This window comes from Rhinatrema bivittatum, chromosome 1, assembly GCF_901001135.1.
Source record: "Rhinatrema bivittatum chromosome 1, aRhiBiv1.1, whole genome shotgun sequence".
Taxonomy (NCBI): domain Eukaryota; kingdom Metazoa; phylum Chordata; class Amphibia; order Gymnophiona; family Rhinatrematidae; genus Rhinatrema; species Rhinatrema bivittatum.
Genome location: NC_042615.1, coordinates 715,214,812 through 715,238,374, shown reverse-complemented (window position 1 = coordinate 715,238,374; position 23,563 = coordinate 715,214,812). Strand labels below are relative to the sequence as shown.

The 23,563-nt window shown below is 43.2% G+C and overlaps 1 protein-coding gene across 5 annotated transcripts in view; it reads right to left on the bottom strand.

Moving 5' to 3' along the window:
- ELOVL7 (ELOVL fatty acid elongase 7) overlaps nucleotides 1-23,563 on the bottom strand; it is a 102,384-nt gene that overhangs the window by 48,688 nt on the left and 30,133 nt on the right. For 2 of the 5 annotated variants that reach the window (XM_029576592.1, XM_029576619.1), the window contains one exon: nucleotides 2,459-2,560. In XM_029576592.1, coding sequence (XP_029432452.1) covers nucleotides 2,459-2,522 — 64 coding nt within the window. In that variant the 5' untranslated portion in view covers nucleotides 2,523-2,560. Of the gene's footprint in view, nucleotides 1-2,458; nucleotides 2,561-13,551; nucleotides 13,917-23,563 lie in introns of those variants that run through there. The other 3 variants (XM_029576611.1, XM_029576584.1, XM_029576602.1) reach the window with 3 other exon arrangements.

Genomic DNA, 23,563 nt, shown 5'->3' with positions numbered 1-23,563 from the left:
TCAGGGTGCCACTCTGTGCGGCGATCCATAACAGATACTACTCCGCCCCTCTGGAAGAACAGATCTTATATGGTTACTGACTTCTCCCCTCTGGGGAGCAACTCTATAACAGTTTGCCAACAGATTGCCAACCCTAGCAGTCACTAACAGATTTCTAGCCCTTCCCCTCTGGGGAGCAAAGCTCAACAGGATTGCTGACTCCTCCCCTTGGGAGGAGCAAACCCTTACAGATTGCTAATTCCTAGCGGCTCCGTCAACAGATTGCTAACTCCGCAGTCCAACCTATAACAGGATCCAGCATTAAAGCAAGCTACTCTACAAGTCTTGTTCAAAGTCCTTCCTGGAACTGCTTTAGCATCCCTCTCCAACCTCACCATTTGCTACCCCCCCCCCTCCCGTTTTTCATGCTGCTGCCTCTTCAACTTTTGCACATCTGCTGACAGATTTTTTCCCTAAAATCTAATACAGCTTTTTCTCCCATCAGATGACTGAATCTTCCCCTTCTCTCCCCCACCTTTTTTTTTTTTTTTTTTAGAATTCTACTCAAACATTCATCTTTTCTCCCTTATTTCTACTTCATTGCCTAAGTAAAAATATTTTCTACCTATTCAAGTTCTATCAAGCCAACTGAACATTCTCCTGTCCTTTTTACACCCACCCTGACATTTATTGCATCTCCCACAGTGACTGGAAAGAGCTTTAAGATATGTCTATATAAAGCATATACCATGCAAAATTTAACTATTGTAGTTAAAATACTTGGTGCTCTTTACCATAACTAAATTAGGTCTGTCTTTGTATTTTATTGAACAGTGCATATCAGGTCATATCATCAGCACCTGTTAATTCAGCAGTGATTGAGTTAAAATTGTGGAAGGTGGCTATAAAGCAGCTGCCTTTGGCACTCCTGATACTGCATTAAGTCTCTTGGAACCACATTTGCCTGTTCTCTTAACATTAGAGTTTAAGTACTCAATTTAATTCTATGCTGTTTTGCAAATTACATAATGTGAGGTAGACGAATGGGCCTTCCAAATCTTAGGTTGGGTAATACTGCTGTATCACTCTTGGCTAGTAAGACTTCATTTTGGGTTTTGATTTTACATTTACATTTGACAGTGCATGGCTAACTGACAATTGATAAGCCCCATCAGAGGGCAGCCTAATAAAACCTAAACCAATGTCTGCAAGTTAAAATGTTCAACATCAGAGGTCTCAAGCTTCCATGCAATTTTCCCAATGATACATTTGGAAATTAAGTAATAAAAAATTCTTCCTGGCTTTTATGGTGACCAAAATGATAACATGGATGGAATGATTATCCTATGAGGAAAGGCTAAAGAGGTTAGGGCTATTCAGCTTGGAGAAGAGACAGCAGAGGGGGATATGATAGAGGAATATAAAATCATGAGTGGAATAGAATGGATAAATGTAAATCTGTTATTTACTCTTTAAAATATAGAAACTAAGGGCTACTCCATGAAGTTAGTAAGAAGCATATTTAAAACATATTTGAGAAAATCCTCTCTCACTCAATGCAGAATTAAATTCTGGAATTCACTGCCAGAGGATGTGGTAAAGGCAGTTAGAATAGCAGGGTTTAAAAAAGGTTTTGGACAAGTTATTTGAAAACAATTTATGGATTCTCCTAGATAGACTTGGGAAAAGCCACTACTTATCCCTAGGTTTTAGCAGCATGGGATCTACTGTATCTACTGTTGTGATCCTGCCAGGTACTTGTGATCTGGATTGGCCACTACTGGAAACAGGATACTGGATTTGATGGACCCTCAGTCTGACCACTATGGCAATTCTGATGTTATTTATTTTTATTTATTTAGTCGGTTTTATATACCGATGTTCTGTGTTAACCTTCACATCAGTTTACAGTTGATACAAAATATGAAAAACATGTAAATATTAAAATAAAATAAGCTATTAACACAATTAAAGTTTATGAGTAAAAAAAATTAACGAAAAATTAAAATTATTAAAACATAATAAAATAAACAAAGTAGTTATCACTGGCTGGTGTCTGTTCCATACGCTTGATTAAAAAGCCACGTTTTTAATGCCTTTTTAAATATTTTCAAATTTTTCTGTAATCTTAACTCGACAGCTAAGGTGTTCCAAAGTTTCAGGCCAGCTAACAAGACAGCTCTTTCTCTTACAGATGTAAGTTTAGCACTTGCTACAGAGGGAATAACAAGTAGCCCTTTATTGGCAGAACGTAGGTTACGTTGAGGGGTATGAATACGTAACATAGCGTTCAGCCAGTTGACCTGGTCAGCGCAGATTTTATATATATATATATATATACATATATATACACACACACACACACACTTAGAGGAAGGCCTGCATCAGAATCTGGTGGTTTACAGGAAATGAAATTTTGAGAGAGTGTTGGGTGGGAAAGCATGAGGGTGGGAGTACAAATGTCAGTTTAGCGATTCACCTGCATCCTTAATCCATCCATCGTAGAGTATTACTGCTTGTGATGTCAGTTCCTTGAAGGCCATTATCTCTGGAACCTCTTTTCCTGTGATTTTATTCTGCACTTCAAAAGAAGAAAAAAAAAAGATACTGGTTGTTATTTTTAGACCCTTCTGGAGGGTTTACTCTGCATTTTTCTTTGCTTTAACAGATAACATTCTTATGGGGTTGTTTAGAAGTAAAATAAACTTCTCAGTGAGACTGCAGAAACATTACAAGCTGCCTCTGCAGCGGGCCTCCTAGAGTTTGTATTCTTCTGGGCTTTGCCAAGTCAGAAAGAGCAGCCATGATACTATCACTGTTTACCTTCTCGCTGAGCTCTTCCCAGAACAGCAAACCTTAAGTTCTCAAAGGTATGCAACAGTAACAAGAAAATGTTAGTTTCTAATACTTTTACCTTGGGACTGGGAATCAGGAACTCCTGGAACCTGAGGCAAATCATCAACTTCCAACTGATTTTAAATGATACCAGTAACTTTCTCTCTTAGTACATACCTTGGTTTACCCAACAGTACCCAGGAAAGTATGGGCCTGTCCTGCTATGTTATATCTCAAAGTATAATGTGCCGTGAGGTATTCTCGTATGTAAGGCTCTATAAAAGCCTCCCATTACCATAGCATTATATCTACCAGAGAATGGGAATTAGTACTACATCTCATGTCAAGAATTTCAAACTTCTAAAAGTTTCCAGACACCGTTGGTAATAAAATATTTATAATAAACCATAAAAGTGGTTATTAGAGAGAAGCAAGGTACGTAAAAAATAACAGCAAGGAACATGAACTTGAAAATGTGCTGGCAGACAGAAAACTTGCACCAATAGATTTAGGGCAGTAGCTCTCAACCAGTGTGTTGCCAAGCACACACAGGCGTGCTGCTAACTTACCGGTCCCCCCGCCCCAGCGAGATGCGACCTCCTCCTCCACCCAGGCAGAATGCAGCAAGAGAGCCAGCAGAAGCACTCAGCGGCACTAACAGCATGACCTCTTCTTCCCGTCCCCACAGCCCAGAAGAGGAAGTGGTATGCAGCAGCCACATGTGCAGGAAGAAGAGACCATGCGAAGTTATATGTGCGTGCAGCATGGGCCCGAAGGAGGAGAGCAGTGCAGCTCCCGCTGCCATTAGGACTCCTTTCTCAAGGTCACAAGAGTTGGAAAAGGAGGAGACTGCTGCTGCCACCCGTTGTTTTTCGGTGGGGGACAAAGAGAGTGAGTGAGTAGACAGCCATGTATGTAATTGTGTAATTGGTAGGCTGTGTGAGAGAGAACAAGATGATTAACAGTATGATTAAGAGCCTGTGTGTATAAGTGAGAGAGAACATATGTGTGTGTGTGAGAGAGAGAGAAAGACAGAGAGCATGTGTTTAAATGTGCAATTGAAAGCCTTTGTAAGTGAGAGAGAGAGAGAGCATGTGTATGTGTGTGTGATTGACAACCTGTGTGAGAGAAAGCTTGAATGTGACAGAGGAGAAATCTACAAGCAAAACTCCCCTCCCCTGATAATTCACAACAATCTCAGGGCACCTGGAAATCAAACATTCCTAGGTATGGAGAGCAGAACAGTTTTTTATCATCATTATTTTTAATTATTGGGTCTTTGTGTCTCCTATTCTGAAATATTTTATTGGTGTCTGAAAATGTTTTATATGAGTTTTTAATTATGGGATATTCCATTCATCAGCTGTTTTGAAATAATCTGATCTTTTTGTTAGTATGGTTTTACTGCTACTGATTTTATATTTCTTGATTTGTTTTATGAGGACTGGTGCTGTTTCTCTTTTTCCTTTGTTGCACAGCATACAGTCTCTCTGGCTTGTTGCAGTTTCCAGTTCAGTTTTTTTCTGCATGCTTCTATTTATGATTTATTGGTCTCTCTGGTCTTTCATGCCATTGCAAGATTGGGTGCTCTGGTCAGCATGCCATTAAATGCATGGCCCGATGCAATACTAGGATCAGCTCGCAGCTAATAGCGCTCATCACATTTAAATTCCACGTAGATGAGGCTATTAGCTATTACCGCCTGATTCAAAAGATACCCACTGTAACACAGCAAATTTAACGCCAGCCCAGGAACTGGCATTAAGGCATGCTATGGTCAGGGGCTCACCAAAAATACAAAAATCTTTCTTTCTATGGTTCCTCCTATTAGTATTGTCGTGATACAAAGTAGGAGGAACCACAGAAAGCAGCATCATGCAAAAAAAAAAAAAAAAAAATTTTTTTTTTGGACAGCCAATAGACATGCACAATGTACTTGGTCCAGGCAGTGTATATTGTGCCGGCAGCCGGAGAAAACAGATGCTCATACTGAGTGTTTTTTTTTCCTAACCCGCACTGACAGCCATGTCTCCAGGGCGCCGTTGCAGAGAAGGCACTAGAGACGCATAGTTTCCCCATGTGCCTCCTTTTTTTACTTGGCAGCTCATTACCCCACTGCATCGCGTACCCAGGAGAGGTGAGAGGGCACTGCATTAGGAAAGTGGGAGCTCAATCATGAGTGCCCATTTTTCTCGCGCCAATGTTGTATCGGCTCCTTCGTTAGGCAAGGGTCTGCACGGGTCTGTACAGGTGACTGTCCTGTTTTCCTAACAGGAGGAGTACTGGTGTCTTAAGGCCCGTGTAATATTTTCAGTGTTGTCTTTCCTTAAGTGGTTATTGCTTGAGTGCTGGAAGTTGGTGCTGTTCTGGTATGGGAGGTTTACTATTTACTGTAAGTAATTTCTATTCAGGGAATGTACTTATCTTTCCCTTGTGTCATGCTTAACAATAAAAGTAATATTGGGCCTTTATTTATTTATTTATTTCCACCATGGATTGTAATGAGCAGTGGGTCACACGTGTGAGCATTGTCAGTCAGGTGTGTCAGAATAGGAAACAGACTGAGAATCGCTGATCTAGAGTACGGCAGGTAGACATTACAGTTGATGTCATCCTAGTATTTGTAGTAATATTTTACATTTTTTTTTCTTAGTAAATATTGTGCTTTCATATAGAAATCTGGCCAACAGTAACAGGGTCACTTTAGCCATCTAAAGGAGCCCTGGATAGCCCCTCTTATTTTCTCCCCATCGAACAGCACTCTCCCTTTCCTACCTTGTTAATCTGATGCTGCTGCAGCTTTCCATCTCTGACCCGGGTCACGGGAAGGCAGGCACATGCCACCTCCTTCCTCCAGCCTTGGTGGGCCAAAGCAAGCATAACGCTGCCTTCTTAGAAACTGTGAGGGCTGATGCAAGCCCGTCTTCCCCTTATTCCAGCTCATGCAGGCCAACGCAAGCACGCTGCTACCTTCATCCGGCCCATGCGGGCTGACACAAGCATGCCTCTGCTTTCTTCAGGCCCACATGGGCCCATGCAAGCAACTGTGGGGCATCTGCCTCCTGCTAGCCCCTGTGGGCTGGTGCAAGCATGGTGTTAAAGACCTTGTGATTTGGACAGGGCTGGTGCAGGGGTTATTAGGCACCCTTGGTGAACCGTCAGACTTATGTGCCCTTCTCCTATTAATTTTCAAGCCCATAGCCCCCTCCTAAGGTTTTAATAATTAAACTTATGAATCATTAAGAGCCCCATCAACCCTCCCTGAGCAATCCTCTAAAAACAAATAACTGGACATCATATTTTTAAATATTAAACTTTGTTTCATATATAGATACATCATACAAAAAAATGTTTCAGAAATCATGTCACAGTGTAATGATCTTTTGGGGGTAGAATGCAAAGTGTATATATATATATATATATATATATAAAACCAATGCAGCATGGATCTCTGATTTATATATATATATATATATATAAATTAAAAGAGATCCATGCTGCATTGGTTTAAAGTAACCTCTGAAATGTTTGCCTGACCAGGTTGGCTCAGCAGAGTTAGAATGTTTCCTCTTACTACTCACCATGAGAGAAAAAAAAATGTAACTCTGTTCTTACTTCAGCAGTGATACAAAGCCCTTCCATTACCAGATACGTTGTAAAGTAACACAAAAACCTGCAATAAAAGGCACTTTGAACTTATATAGCAAACCTATACTAAAACCACACTAACTCCCAGAACTCAAAACATCAACTATTCTATGAGAAAACAACATTTCAAATATTCCAACAGGGCCTAGAACACCAATACACCTCCTACTTGGAAAACAGAACAGTTTGGATTGCTACACACACCCCCTCACCAAATACTGAAAAAGTGACCATAAATTAGAAACAGAAATATGCCACCACAAAACTGAATAATCATTGCTCTGCTGAATATTCCAGCTTCATCCCTCTCCTCCTGTTCCCTGCATACAGGAGGGGAGAGGGGAGGGGAGTCGAGTGGTTTGTTCTTTGCTCTGCAATGTCTCCCTAAGGCTCATCTTCTGTCCATGAATGATAGGAAAGCAGAAATTATTGTTTCTGCACATGCCTTCTGTCACCTATCCCACTATCATCATTCTATGAATCTGGTTCCTCCATAATATCAAATGTAGTGGTTGAGATAGTATCTATAAGGAACATTATACACTTCTTGGCTATTAGTAGTTCTTTGTATATGAAGAGATTATCCGGAATAAACGAACTATGGAGGCATCAATATCCATGTCAGTAACACCTTCACACAATGTAGTGCAAGTAATTGACAGACAAACATTTCTTGGGTTGGGGGTTTTTTTTTGCAATCTCCAAAAATCACAGAGGATACATTCATCAGACTCTGACATGATTTCTGAAACATATATATATATACATACACACCACAAAGTTTAATACTGAAAAATTAATTGGATTAATTCATAGGATTGTTCTGGGAAGGGTTGTGGGTAGGGACATAGTAATTCTTGAGTGTAAATTATCATGGTGGCTGGGCTATGTGCCTGAAAATTAAAGAGGAGGAATGCAAGACTTAAGGACCTAGGGAAGTGGTTCCCAAACCTGTCCTGGGGGCCTCTCAGCCAATTAGGTTTTCAGGATTTTGCAATGAAAAAGCTTGTGTGGGAGAAATGTCAGGACTGCCTAAGGGCCTATGAGCGCATGACTGCTCACAGGCCCTGTGCTGATTTTATTTTACATTTCTGCAGCTATTGCTGCTGCCATTGTACAAAGATCTGCAGCACTACAGCCTGAGGAGCATAGGATGTAGAAAAGAGAGGGGAGGGGCTGCTGTGAGGAGGGTGGGGGCAGCTTCTGTTGCTGACCCGATGGTGAAGAGGAGGGTGAGTGAGAGAGGAGGGATGCTGCTGGACAAGAAATGGAGGAAGAGAAAGAGCAGGATGCAGGGCAAAGAGTGAGAAGGGCAAGAAAAAATGGATTGCAGAGCAAGGGGGTTGGTGGGGGAAGAAAGAGGAAGTCAAAGCAGTGGTGGGGAGGAGGGGAGAGAAAGGCGGGGGTTTTAGGGCAAGAGTGGAGTGAAGTGGAGAAGGGGAATATACAGAACATGGAGTGCAATGAGGGAGAGAAGGGAAGAAGAGCACAGAGTGAATTTGGGGAGAGAGAAATGCAGGGCAAGGAATGGAGGGATAGAGAAATGGGGGGATGCTGGATAGCAGGGGAGAAAGAGGGGATGCTTTGCTGAAACCACTGCTACTAGAGGATCAGCTGTGTCTTAGCTGCCAAAAGAGAAAGCGCGGTGCTGGAATGTGTGCCCTGGGTGCTGGAAAAGCTGGTCCTGTCACTGCCAGTTGGCTAGCAGCATTTTTCCAAAGGAACCTGTGAGAGCATGAGCGAACAGGCATCACTCCTCCTCCTTTTTGGATACCACCCACAAGGGAAGGGATAAGTGGGGGAACTAGGGAGGACCCCAGCCCTGGCATACACTTCAAGGGCTATCGGAGGAACCTGGGGATGTCCCAACTGGTCTTGGCTCGGCCTAGCTGGGTAGGCCCGGGCTCCGACGATGGATTTGCAGGGCAGGAGAGGGGGCGTGGCGGCACTGGCCTTGGCTCAGACCTCAAGTCTTTCTTGAGAGTTGGGGGGGGGGGGGGTAGAAGGCCTCAGGGAGGTCATTGTTTTTGGGGACACAAAAAAAATACAAAAGTTTTCAGGTATTTTTCGGGTTCTTTCAACCTCATTCATCTCATTATAATGAGTGCACATCCCTAGTTGACAGGGAAAGAATTTGATCTTTTCAGAACCCCATTCTGGCTTCCATGTCTTGTCAAGTTAAGGCCAGATTTTACATAGATAATTGACTGAAGTTGGTAGAATTTCAAAGACCATAATAGAAGGACTAGGGGGCACTCCATGAAGTTAGCATGTGGCCCATTTAAAACTAATCGGAGAAAGTTCTTTTTCTCTCAACACACAATTAAACTCTGGAATTTGTTGCCAGAGGATGTGGTTAGTGCAGTTAGTGTAGCTGGGTTTAAAAAAGGATTGGATAAGTTCTTGGAGGAGAAGTCCATTACCTGCTATTAAGTTGATTTAGAAAATAGCCACTGCTATTACTAGCAACAATAACATGGAATAGACTTAGTTTTTGGGTACTTGCCAGATTCTTATGGCCTGGATTGGCCACTGTTGGAAACAGGATGCTGGGCTTGATGGACCCTTGGTCTGACCCAGTATGGCATGTTATGTTCTTATGAGAACTCTTTACTATGTGAGAAGTTGCTGTTGAGACAAAGAGATATGTGCTGTTACCTGAAATGAAATGAAATGTAATGTACCTTGGGGGAGCTGAATAGGGTTAAAGCATGAATATGCAGAAATAGGGGTCAGCAAACAAGCTGTAGGTAATATCTTTTTTTGTATTACTTCAATACATCTGTGACAAGCTTTTGAGAGATATCCGCCTTTTATCAGGTTAGTGAAGATGTAACTGAGGTGCACCCTTGCTGCTGTGGACCCATAGGCCCTCACCAAGAGCTGGCAGACGTTCACTGGCAGGGGACTGGTCTACAGCTCCTTTCCCCACAGGTTGAGCCCCTTGGGCTCCGGGAGCCAGCAGATCTTAGGCAAAAGTCTCTCGAGAGAATGTGATAGATGGTACTAGCACTGCAAGCCCTTGATTGTGAGGCTGGGCGCCGAAGGCGTCTGTTCCGGCGGGGTCCCACCACGCGAGGGAAGGTTGGCGGTGTTTGCCGCGAAGGAGGGGCCCGGGTGCTGGCAGTATCAGGGCGAGTGTGGTGGCTTGCGGTGACACAATGCAGGACACCAAATGTAACAGCACAATTACACAGCCTAAGATCTAGCTGACTCTGTACTATCTAACTCCAGTTTAACTGCACTATTTCTTCACTGATCCGATAAAGGGAACAAAGAAAAAGCCACTCGGCTCCCTAATCCAGGAACATGAGGGGCAGAGGCGAGCCTGGCGCAGATAAGGCAAAGCAAAGAAAGCTTTGCCTTTTGTCCTTCCGCTCTGTTGTCCTTGTGTGTGTGTGTGGGGGGGGGGGGGCGTGATAGCACCAAATCATGTCCAAGGCGGCAAAATCCTAACATCTATCACTGGTGAGAAGAGCCAAAACATGCATTGAATTAGTCCAACAAACAATTTAAGAAAGTATTTTTTCCAGTAAGAGCACAATTAAGCTGATGAATTTGTTGCCAGAGGATGTGGTTAAAGGTTGGTAATACAGCTGTGTTTTAAAAGGTTTTGACTAGTTTCTGAAGGTTAAGAGCATTACAACAAAACAACTAGACAGGTAAGTTTGGGGAACACAACCTCTTACTGCCAGGCGCTGGGACTGAACAAGAAACAGATCTCCCCATTAGGAGCTGTTTTCACTCAGCACACAATAAAGCTCTGGAATTTGTTGCCAGAGGATGTGGTTAGTGCAGCTGGGTTCAAAAATGTTTTGGATAAGTTCTTGGAGGAGAAGTCCATTAACGGCTATTAATCAAGTTTACTTAGGGAATAGCCACTGCTATTAATTGCATCAGTAGCATGGGATCTTCTTAGTGTTTGGGAAATTGCCAGGTTCTTGTGACCTGGTTTGCCCTCTTTTTTGCTGGGCTTGATGGACCCTTAGTCTGACCCAGCATGGCAATTTCTTATGTTTTTATGTTACTTCTCCCAAGTGATCCTGGTTGTCACTGTTAAAGATGGGATTCTGAACTCAGCAGACTATTGGTCTGACCCAGTAGGACATTTCTTATGGATGATATAATACGACTATCCAACTCTACTCCTCGAGGGCTACATACCAGTCAGGTTTTCAGGATAGTCCTAATGAATATGGATGAGAAATATGCATGCACACTGCTCAAATATGTATGTAACTTTACCATGCATATTCATTAGGGGTATCCTAAAAACCAGAGCAGCTTGCAGCCCTCAAGGACCAGAGTTTGACACCCTTGCTATGTAGATTTCCATAACTAGTCAGACTCAAGCACCCCCAGTGATGAAATCCTCCTCCTTTTTTCAATTACCTGCATCCTCTCCTGCCCCTTCCAAAACCCGAATTAGTGTTAGCTTTCCATTACTTATTTTAGTTTGATATTCCACCATATCCTTAAGAAAGCTCAAAGCAGATTTTAAATCAGCTAAAACCACAATCATACATAAATAATATTAACACCAGTAAAATAAATAAAATAAAACTTGACATTCAAACATCCACCCAGATAGCTAACTGCAGGCCTGTTCAAGTTGCCAGATCTTACTTTTCCCAAAAGCAAGATACTCTGATTCTCCACATGCATGCAAAAGAATAGAATTCCAAAGCATCAGTACAAACAAACTAAATGCAAGCTTCTGGGTAGAGAACACTTTTGCCATCCCGCTAAGAAAGTGCTAGCTAGTAGAACTTGTTAAAAATGACCTGCTTATGTGGAGTCTGCAGTGGCAGCAGCCAAAGGAGCAATGCTGCTGGCTATTGACATTTGTTGCATAGAAACAGGGCCATGTGGGAGTCCTTTAATTGACATGCAGTACATCTCAAGGGCAGGGAGCCTGTTAGTATTAGAGATTGTTCAATATTGGGCTCAAACCAGATGAAGCAAGGCTTCCCAGCATAGAATATATGAGAACAAGAGGGGCGCACAATAAAATTTGGCAAAGTGCAGTTATGAAAAGCAAACAAAAAAGGCGTCCTTCTCATATATGATACTCATTTAATTTTTGGATCTTACTGTTGCCAGATGTAATATAAAAACTAGGTTCAAGAGCAGATTAGACAAGTTTATGGAGGTCAGACAGATTATTAAACACAGTGGGGACCATCATCAGACTGAAAATAATGAATAACCTGCTTGAAACATATGTACCCTTATAGAAATATATGCTTGGTGCAGGTTATTTACATGCCTGCAAATAAAACATGACACACATAGTGAAAAGATGTGATAATATTTTCAGTAAGTGCAATGACCCTTTCAGAAAAGGGCCTTAAGCAATAAACTATTTTCCCCACAGACACTAAATAGATTTTAAAAATTATCCCACACCCTCCCCCCAAAAAAAAATAGGGAAAAATCCTTTTGTGCACCTGGCCCTACATAATAAGAAATTCACAGAAAATGTTCAGGATGTACAGGTGAGGCAAACAAGAACACTGCAGAAGGAATAAAAAGTTGGCATACTGTAGTAAGTACAGCTTCACTTGGCAATTTGGCATTTTATCCACTACAGTCACAAGAAATCCCATTTGTGGCTTTAACTATGCCTGGTTGACAAATACTAATCTGGGTCTCATCAGGATAAACCTTATCCACAATATATTTTCCTGTAGTGAAAAAAACAACAAAACCTGGACCTGCAGCACTAAAAACAAGACGAATCTACAAACAAAATAGTGCAGTTTATCTGTAACATTATAAAAGCAAAACCTTTGCAAAACTACACATCTACGGAAAACTACAGCATGGCCTAACCATCCAACTCATACACCTACAAGCAGATTCCATTTAGTTTCAGGATTATACTAAACACGAGTAGGAAAAGAACTGCAGAGAAATTGATATGAACATTTTTTTCTATGTTTAACAGGAAAACATTTTTTCACTTTGGGCTAGGTGCATACATTTTCTGGGAAAATGTTGTTTGCTTTCTAGCTTTTATTTAGATACACCTATCCTGAAAATCTGGTTACCATCAGTTAAATGTTTCAGGAGATCAAATGTACACAAGCAGATAAAGCAAATACATAAGTAAAGGGGAAAAATGGATTGAATTAGTACAAGTTGAAATTTGTGAGCAATAGTGTCAATAGTCAAGGCTTTAACCCTGATTACTATCCATGTGTGCATCCCTCATATACATTCATATAATCCAATCTTTAAAAAAGGGAGTACAACTCACATCTATAGGTACCTCATGCCTGGATCAGGAATGGCCGAGCAGCATTCAAGGCTGTGTTGCCAGATTTTAAAGGGGGTTTGTAGCCCAAAACTAGTCCAAGTCAGTCAGGCAAAGGGAAGTGCCAAGCCCAAAGGACCAAATAAAGGCTAATATAAATGGCATTTTCAATATGTACTAAAGCATACAAAACTTGTAGTGCATTTACAATGTCAACAGGTTGATACCAAACTGCATCAATACCCCTCCCTCATCATACTGTACACAGGACATTCCCAGTTACTCTTAGTCCAACTGGGAATAGTTCTGACTTTGTAAAGTTAATTATGAATCCTGAGACAGCAAGATACCGGCCCCCCCTCCCCCAACAAAGTTTTGAAGGGGCAAGACAGATAGGAAGTTGAATGAGAAAAAGCAATAAAAAATAAATATATAAAGCAATAGGGGCTCAACATCCCCAAACAAGATTCTTTCCCAATCTTCTTTCCCTCTACACCGTGTGCCCCAAAACCTCCCCGCGTCTGCTTCCACCCACACCATCTTACCCACTGTCTACCCACCCTCTGCTCCTGACCCCTCCCCCTTCTCTTTGCCCCTTCGCTGCCCCTCGCCCCCTATCTTCCCTGCATCCACCTTCCTCTACTTATTCTACTCAAGACAGCATCAGCATTCCCACACTCATTCTATCTTTACACTTTCCATATCCCCAACCCCGGTTTCTTTCCCTCCCTTGTCCTCCAGCTTTCCTACAGTGCTATTCGCCCCCCCCCCCCCCCCGACTAATCCTTAATCAGGCACCAAACGCCTCCTCCCCTAATCTCGACTCTTACCTCTGCTTCCCGTTCCCAAACAGCACCTAGTTTACGGAGCTTCAGCAGCACAAAGTGGGGAGTTCAGCAGCTTTAGCTTCAGGGCCGAGATGAGGGAGAAATTCAGCAGCCACAGCAGGTTCAGGGGGTGAAGGCTGGCACCCAGCTCTGTTTCCCAAAAGCTGCCAGCAGCCCGGTGGAGGTAAAAGAAGAGAGGCAGTCTATGCTGGGAGAGCTCTCCCTCTCCGTAGTGCATGCCTCTTCCTCGGTGTGGCCAGACTGGGTTGTTTCACACCCAGTTAAAGCTACTCCCCCCCCCGTTGCGTGGGTTGTGCTAGTTCGGGGCTGGGCCACTGGGCAGCGGAGGGGGGCAGCCCGCTGTGCTGCTGGCGCCGTTTTCCTTTGCCACAGGCAGCCCCCAGCCAGCAGTCAGAGTGGTGACTCATCAGCAGCAGCGGCCAATCAGAGGTGACAGGGAACAGCAGGGCAGGTGCCGAAGGGAAGAAAGAGGAAGCGCCCAAAATCCTCAAAGTCAAATGTGCTATTAAAACCTGATTTGTAAAATGTCAAAAATGAATTACTCCACTAAGTTTACGTCAAAAGTGATTCAAACAATCACATGGAATGTGCAAAAACTCAAAACTCACTTCTGGTGAATACATTAAAAGAATAAACCCAAATATTTAATTCGGTATCGTTACAATCATCTTTTTCCTGCTGGCAGGCACCCATTTTTCAGATCCAATGAACTTGGTTATGAATTTGGTTCATAACCAAATTACCATGGGGGATGCAACGCAATGTAATTTCACTATGGTTCGTGCCTTTCTACAGGTAAACCCACACCTAACCAAGCTGATGCAGAAAGGTACGTTCAGCGGAACACACCTTTCTAACCTGCATTTCAAGTAACGTTTTCTGGGCGCAAACTGCCGATGCTGCAAGGACTTTTGTGCGAGAAAATGGCGTTTCCCAACGGGAGTACTGCTTCGTGCCTCCACATGGAAACCAGACACAACTGCCATGCAAATGAGGTCTTAAGCAAGTACTCCCCAATGCAGAGAGACTCCATCTGGCCAGTGCACCTTTTTCAGCGCTGGAAATGTAACTCCAGGACAGAACTGGTAACAGAGGATAACAGCTGCCAGAAAGCTGAATAATGGGCCGATACAGTAAAATCGCCGGAGAGCGATAAATTAAAATACTGAATCGCGCGCACAGGCCCTGTGCGCGCGATTCAGTATTTTAATTTATTTTAATTAGGGCCGGCACGTCCCTAGCGCTTTTTTTGACGGAAGCGGTGGCTGTCAGCGGGTTTGACAGCCGACGCTCAATTTTGCCAGCGTCGGTTCTTGAGCCCACTGACAGCCACGGGTTCGGAAACCGAACACAGGCAAAATTGAGCGTCCGGTTTTCGACCCGCGGGCCCATTTTACATTTTTTTTTTTTTACTTTTTTAAACCTCTGACTTAATATCGCCATGATATTAAGTCAGAGGGTGCACAGAAAATGTGCACTTTCCCGGTGCTGGCAGAAAAGGTAGGCGCTAATTTCTGAAAGCAAAATGTGCGGCTTGGCTGCACATTTTGCTTTCTGAATCGTGTGGGAATACCTAATAGGGCCATCAACATGCATTTGCATGTTGCGGGCGCTATTAGGTTTGGGGGGATTGGACGCACGTCCAAATGCCGGCTAACAGTGCGCTCCATCGGAGCACACTGTACTGTATCGGCTGGCTATTTGGCAGAGTTCACTGCTACTTAGCCAAATAAGTATTTATCTGGCTAAGCAGCCATCACCCACATCAGATAATCAGATATGTACTGACTTATCTGGCTATCTGGCAGAGACTTCCCACTGCCATATAGCTGAATAAGTCAGTATTTATCCAGCTACGTTGCGGCAGCTGCCATCACTTCTGGCCTGTCAGGGATGCTTCTACTGCATCCATTCCCAAGTTAAAACGTGCATTGGATTTGTGCAAATGAACATTTTGGTGTAAAAACAATTTTCTTTTTTGTACTCCCAGTGTGCCAGTTGGAAGCCCGATCTTCCAGTCTTGCAAGGAACTCTAGCAATTCATCATAATCCACTCAAGATTTAACTAATCTGCATAATTTTTTGTCATCTGCAAATTTGATCACCTCACTCGTCGTACCCCTTTCCAGATCATTTATAAATATATTAAAAAGCACTGGTCTAAGTAGTGATCCCCGAGCACTCCATTGTTTACCTTTTTCCACTGTGAAAGCAGACCATTTAATCCTACTTTCTGTTTCCTGTCTTTTAACCTGTCTTGTAACTTGCTTGCAGCCTACTCAGGCCTCGGGTCTATCGTACCTTGCTCCTTGCCTTATGCATAGCGGCCTATGGGCCTTCTACTTTGTGGCCTTTGGGTCTTCTGTATTCTTTGTTTTGTCTTGTCCTGTCCATGTTTAGTCCTGTTTTGCCCTGCCCACCTCATTCTTGTTAGTTTTCAAAGCCTTGCCTTTGTCTCCAGTCCAACCCTGCCTATACTCTGTGTCCTATTTCAGGCTGTATCCAGCACCAGTTCCAGTCCAGCCTCAGTTGCAGCCAACTTGTGTCTGACCTCCGCTTCCAGCCTGCACCACAGCTCCTAGTCCATTCCTCCCTATCATGATGTTCAGCCAGAAACAAGTCATGCCTGCCCCCAGAATTCAAGGGCTCAACCAGTGGAGGAGGGGATTAGTTTAGGCAGCAGACCAGTCCTAGCCCAGCCCTGTGGTCCTGCTTGACCATGACAGCTTTCAAACTTGTGCTAATTCAACCTCTTTTTGTGTCCTCTACTGAGGGCTTAATTTCTGGAAGAAGAACCCAGAACAGTGTTCTGCCATTTTTTTCTGGGACCGGCGAAGTGGCGCAGATCGGGCAGTGTATATCAATTCTGGCTCCCTGCGGAAACAGACCAGAGCCCATAGTTGCATGGATTATTTAAACCCTCAACCCCTTTGAGGAAGCAGAGAAGGACAGAGAGTGTTGGACTTGCTTACCCTGAGACAAGGGCAGCCACATGGCTTTGATTACTGTGAAATTTCCCAGCACAGTTTAGGAGGCCAAGGTAAAAAAAAAGAAAAGGCATGAGGTGAATGCTTGTCCGCTCCACTGCTTCTGCCACTCTTGGGCGTGTGTTAGCTTCTTGCTTATCATGTAGTCATCCCAGGTCCTGAAGACCACATTGGTAAGGGCAAAAAGAGCCAAAAGAGTGAATGAGTGGGTGGAGGTGGGACTGAGTGAAGGGATCAGAAGGAGAGAGAGTGATGAGATGTGGGAGGGCAAAAAAGTGATGTAGGTTGCATGGGGGGAGAAGAGAGAATCAAGGGATCAAAAATGCTGCAGGGTGTGAGTAAGGGGATCAGAATAACTATGAGATGTGAAGGAGATGATCAGAGTAGGGGGCAGTCTGTGCGAAAAGTGATCGAAGGATGTGGAGAAGGGAAGAGGATAGGAGTGGGTATGGCAGGGAAGGGAGAGAGAAGAGAATAAGAGAGGAGAGCACTTTCTTCCACTCCTAAGAAGGAAAAGAGCAGGCCCCACAGCCCTGTCCAAGGAGACTGAGGACAATTGACAGTGCATACTAGTCTTCTTCCATTCCCCCTAAGGTAGAGGTGAGCCAGCTGATTCCGACGAAGAAGAGGCCTGTACTTTACTGGCCGAGGAGGAGAGTTGCTGAAGATGATTTTCCAGGGAGATGAAGCTCAAGGATCACCAGGAATAGGAGATTAGACTTAGGAGCCTTAGGGGCACTGCAGGGGGGAACAAGGACCACTGAGGAATTTAAGGAGGGCTGGAGGATCAGGATCACCAGGGCAGAGAGGAGGTTAGAGAGAGAGAGAGAGAGAGAGAGAGAGACCCCCATTCTCTCTATTTGCCTTTTCCTTACCCCAGTGATCCTGCATCCCTAACACCCAACAATCCTTTGCCTACCAGTGATCAGCAAGCATGTTAAGAGTGGAAGAGTGTATGTGTGTGTGAGAGAGTTCACACCCATACCTTTGCACAGGTCACACCTGTCCCCGCCCATCTCATTCCTGCCCCCAACACAATTCCACTTCCTTTTTGTCTACAAATTAAACCCTGCTCCATATCCTTGAGTCCCTGTTGCTGAGATTGTCACCCTAATCCCCAATTCTTCTCTTGCTCCCCCCTCCTAGTCCCAATTCTTCCTCTGGTCTCCCTCACAAATCCACAAGAACACATTTTTCCCTGCTATTCCCCTCCCATCCAGAGTCTCTGCTTTCCTCCGTCCAGTCCCATTCTTCCCTGTTCTCATCCAATCCCTGAATCCCCATCAAGTCGTTGCCTGAGGACCCGACCCCTCCTCTCCTCCCCCCTCCCCCGCAGCAGCGAAGAGGTGGGCCGGAGCTGCAATGTCAGCATGGGCTCTTATCCCCGTGACTGTGAAGCGGTGGGCCAGAGCTGCAATGCCATCTCAGGATGGTGAAAGAAGGAGTTTGTCTGTGCCTAATGAAAAGGCCCTGTGTGTGGGGGGACTGAGAATGGGAGCCTTAATGTCTGTGTGTGAGGGTGGGGGGTTGAGAATGGGAGCCTGAGAGGGGGAGGGTGTTTAAAATTTCAGTGTGTGTGTGTGTGTGTGTGTGTGTGCGTATGCGAGAGAGTCTGTGTGTGTGCGTATGCGAGAGAGTCTGTGTGTGTGAGAGAGTGTGTGTGTGTGTGTAAGGAAGGAAAGGAAGAAGACAGCAGGAGAAGAGAGACCCTGAAAAGGAATGAGGAAATGACTTGCAAGGGAAAAGTGGGAAGAGAGAGACCAGGACCAACTGATTAGAAAAATACAAAGACCAGACAACAAAGGTAGTATTTTTGCTCTCTTTACTATTCCACTGTTCAGAGTCCAGTTTCTCAGGCTATTTCGGTTTTGTCTGCATGTTTCCATTTCTAATTTGAAGTCTGTCTCGGTTTTGCCTGTGTGTGACTGAAGTGCAGTATTTCTGCTAGCATGTAGTTTCTCTGTAGCAATCCAGCTTGTTCTGTTACTCCTGTAGGTGATATATGGAGGACTAGCCTAGTGGTTAGAGCAGAGGACTATGACCCAGGAAAACCCAGATTGATATCCCATTGTCTCTCCTTGTGACTTTGGGCAAGTCACTTTACCATCTGTTGCTGCAGGAACAAAAATTAGATTGTAAGCCCTGTGGGGATAGGGAAGTACCTGAATGTAATTTGCCTTGATGTACACTTTGAAGTGCCAAAAAACAGAATATAAAAATAAATAAAACATATTAATGTTCTAGGACCTGGTGTAGTATTTGCATTGCTGCTTTTTCATAAGGTTACTGTTATTTGAGTCTTGAGAGTCACTGCTGTGACTGTATGGCAAGGTTCTAGATGTCTTTTTTTTTGCAGGAGTTTGTTACTTCACAAAATAGCAGTGGAGGGATATTTTTTGCTAAGGTGACACCAGAATTTGAATTTTTTTTTCTTGTTGGTTGTAATGTGCTCTGCACCTGTTCTGATGATTAATGTATTTTATTATAGCTATGATTTCCAGCTTTCTGCAAAGAGTTCATGAAAGAATACATTCATTTTTGTTTTATTACAAGATTGATCGGATCTGTTTGTTTTCTTTGCTTTTTACATGATATACTTGTGCATTTATAAACTGCAATAAAAATAAATGTAAGAGATTAATAAGGAATTTTTAAATCTGATAAGTGCTTGAAATAATTGAGGTAAAATGTTTTAAAGTTTCACACACGATGCATAATGGCTGTTGCAAACTACTTAGAAAGCCACTGCAGGGTGCAGTATGAGGCATTATTTATCAATAAGAATACAGACCTGCATGCCTACAGCCCACCCAAAAACTCAGTTCTGGATATGTCACAGACTGGCTCGTCCTCCCTCTCAGGACTTCACAAAACAAACATCACAACCATATGCTGCCTGGGCCTCCCTAGCATCCCTAAACCCCTCAGGCCTCATGAAAATTTAAAAATATATATATATCAGGACCTCCAGACCCACAACAGGGAGAGCAGCAGCCGCAGCCACAGCCCCCAACCAGCAGGTAATTTTTTTTTTCTGTCTTCATGTAACATCTTTCCCATTACTTTTTGTCATATCCACAGGAGAGATGGAAAGCTGATTACCATCCTCTTTATAACTTCCTATATGTATTTCAATACTTAAAGGGAGGGTCGCCTCAGTCTTCTCATCTTTAAAACTAACGAAACCCAATACCTTCAAACCTTTCCTCATAGGAAATATTATGTAGACCAGAATATCACATTTCTGGTCAAACAGTGCTGGTCAAAAAACCCCCAAAAAACCTTACATTCAACCTTGGCATGCTTTTCATTCTGCCTTACAGGTTTCTCTCCATGAGTAACAAAATTAAGAATGGCAGGGTGGCATGCCTACAGCCCACCATCTCATCCCACACTGCTGCCCCTGCCCAGTTCTCACTCTATAGTCCCTAAACCCAGTTCTCTCAACCCTCAGTCTCCTTCTCCCACAGCCAGAGCTCTCACCTCACAATCCCCGAACACAGGGCTCTTATCCCTCTCTCTTCCCTGCACGCAAGAGCTCCCATCCCACACTCCCCCCTCTGCTCAGGAGTCTCACTCCTCTCTCTCCCTCACTACCCTTCCACAGCCAGTGCTCTCACCCCACAACCAATAGTCTCACCTCAAACTCTCTCCACCTGCTTAGGGCTCTCTCTCTCCTCTGTTTTCACCCCTCCCATTTGCACACTCCATTCTCTCTGTGCTCTCACACACCCTGCATTCTTTCCCCTTCTTTTTATGTCATAATGGGAAGAAGCTCTGCCTAGCACTAGGCTCCTTCTCCCTACCTCCCATAGCTGATTAGTTCATACTGTCCACTGTCCGTAGGAGGCTGCACAGTAAAGCAGAAGGTTTTCCTCTTCACTTTTATTATAGGCCTGAGAAAACAAGGGAGACAGCAGTGGGGGTGGGAGTCTGATTAGTGCTCTTCCTGCCTACGTCTCTCTATTACTGGAGGTCCTGCTTATAAGCTGGCTCCGACACTGTAGGGACCTGGTGCAGCTGCCTTTATTTAAAATTTATTTATTTAAAAATGTTTCTATATCGCTTTTACAAACAAGGTTTAGTCAAAACGGTGTACAAGGATACAAATCATAAAATAAAAGTAACATAATTAAAAAAAATAAAAAATACAATAATAACAAAGTTCATAAATTATTAAAGCTCATCAAATTAAACATAAAATCAAAATAAGTGCCATCTTATAGATTATTACGGTATATGAAAAGGAAAATGAAAGACATGGATGGTTATGTGGTGTGCCTCCCCCTCCCCCAAGTTCCTCAGTTCCTGCTTTTTCCCCCCAAGTCCATGATTCCTTTCAGAATGGAAAATGTGCAGCTTATGATTATAGGGCATGCACACTCACTACGCCCCTGTCACTGTGACAGGGAGGGAGAGGCTGGAGGAGGTACAGGTTCTCTCCAGAAGCTGTCAGGTTGAACTTCACCAAACCACAGCCCCTCTTCCTCTTCCCAATATCAAAGGTTGTGTAAGAAAAAGTCCCTGAATGTTCCACTCAATGTTGAGCTCTATTACTAGCCATGCATTCCCAATTGCCATTGGCAACTGGAAGTTTCACAACCTAATAGAGGTATCTTATTTTTCTTGATTCTCATATTTGTTTTTAAGCTTTTCTACCTGACACTTCCACAGCATTCAATGTGTGTTGAATGTCTGTTTCTCCTATTTGTTCAATTAATCTTTTGTTGCAGTGTTCTTACTGGTGCCTGTTCTTGGTATTGTATGGTTATCTGATTAAGCTCTAAGCACACTGCACTCCTTGAAGCTGAAGAGACAACCAAGAAGAGACTAAGATCCCCTCCCTGCTGTGAGCAGCTAGAATGGAAAGATTTTAAACCAATGGTAAATTAATTTAACTAACAAATTCCTTTTCAACTCTCACCAACATCTGCATACAATAATAATAAAACTGATACACTGGTAAAACACAAATGATGGTAGTAAAAACAAAACACAACCCACACACATCCTCACATCAAATAGCTCATTCTGCATTATTAGACTACAACTAAACTTTAAAAAACATCAGCAACTGTCAGAAATGCATAACACAAACAAGAGAAAAACAAATATATTTTAGAATAGTTGTACAAGAAAGACTAACTACACAAACATGATTTCCTGAAGATTTTATGAATTGTCCACAATATCCTGCTGGCAAGTCTGTAGTGGATTTAATCCCCTGGCTGCCCATAAGCTTAGAGACAGCTGGCTGCCCCAGATTTATTCAGATAAAATGGCATCACAGCTGATGATGTAAAACAAGTGGATTCACCCAGACAGGATACTGCCCCAGTGTGGCAAGTGGACTCACCCAGACAGGGTACTGCCCCAGTGTGGCAAATGGACTCACCCAGACAGGGTACTGCCCCAGTGTGGCAGCTTTCCCCTGCTGATAGTAATAAGAGTCAAACAATACTTTTTTTATTAAACTCTGTCCTCTAATTTTCAAATGTTTTGCATGCTAAACTTTAAGTACCTTGGGTGTAGCGCCATTAAGGGAATGATCTTCCTTTCATAGATATTTTATAACACATTATAGAGAAGAACAAGGGGGCATTTCAGTAGGTGGACAGGACTCAAAGAAGGATCATTCCCTTAATGACCTCCCAATTAAGGTACTTAGAGAGAATTAAGAGTACACAAGAAGGCAAAACAATTGAAATTCAGATGATGAAAACACTGTGAAACAAACAAAGGGACTTAATAAGGACATTGGCTTTCTCACCTATTAGCAGATATAAAGCAGGTTGACCTGTAAAGTTTTACTGTCACCTATGTCAAGCCATTCTTCCCCCACCCTGCCAGTTTTTACTGAATTGAAGCCTAGCTGATTCTGTAGTATTGAAACCCTGTGTAACTGCACCATTTCTTTACTAACGTAATGAAGTAGTGTGGAAATAAAAGTTAACAAATAAAAACAAGTCTCTCTGTCTCTCTCTGTCTATATATATATATATATATATATAGACAGAGAGAGAGATATTTTTTTGTTTTTGTTAGCTCTCATCATATGCAAATGCATGTTGATGAGGCTATTAGCTATTCACCCCAAATACAAAAAGAAATGTGCACCCGATTCGCACATTTACATGCTCAGAAATTAACGCCCGCCCGAAGCAGGCGTTAATTTCTGAGGGGCCAAAAAAAGTGTACAGAAAAGCTGAAAATACTGCTTTTCTGTATATCCTTCAACTTATCATGGTGATATTAAGTCAGAGGAACCAAAAGGTTAAAAAACATTTTTTTAAAAAGTGCAGGCAATGAGGTCAGGAAGAGGGAAGCTTGTAAAATAGAGCATCTGTTTTCCTAACTGACTGACAGCCACCTCTCCTGGGCTGCCAAAGAGGCGCTAGGGGCGCGCGTTTGTCCCCAAGGCCTCCTTTTAGCACGACCCCTCATTTAAATATTGTATCGCGTGCCCAGGAGAGGTGGCTGGGCGCAAGTTAGGAAAGCGGGCGATCAACACTGAGCACCAGTTTTTTGCACGACTTTACTGTATTGACCTGAATATGTTTATTGGCTACATATTCAAGCAGACTATAATGGCAACCGGTTCAGGAAGGTTTAACCTTCTCCTGGAGGCACGCCTAACGGGTCAGGTTTTCAGGATAGCTATGATGAATACAAACAGTTTGCATACATTAGAAAGCCAGGGTATACAAATTATCTCATGCATATTCATTGGGGCAGTCCCAAAAAGCCAACTGGCTAGGCAGTGCCTTCAGGAGAGGCTTGGGAAACGTTGCCCCAGGGCATGGTGCCTGGCCTGGGACCATCACTGCAATGACCAAACTAGGTATGTTGGCAGGGAGGAAAAAATCCAAGATAGTTGTGAACAAAAGGCTCATGGCAGGACATTCCAGCCCTGGTTCCAAATGAGCTGAAAGTAACACAAAAGCAGGTAAAAATAAAAATGGTTTTATCTCCTTGAAAAGGGGCAACTGGATTTGCTCGATTCTCGA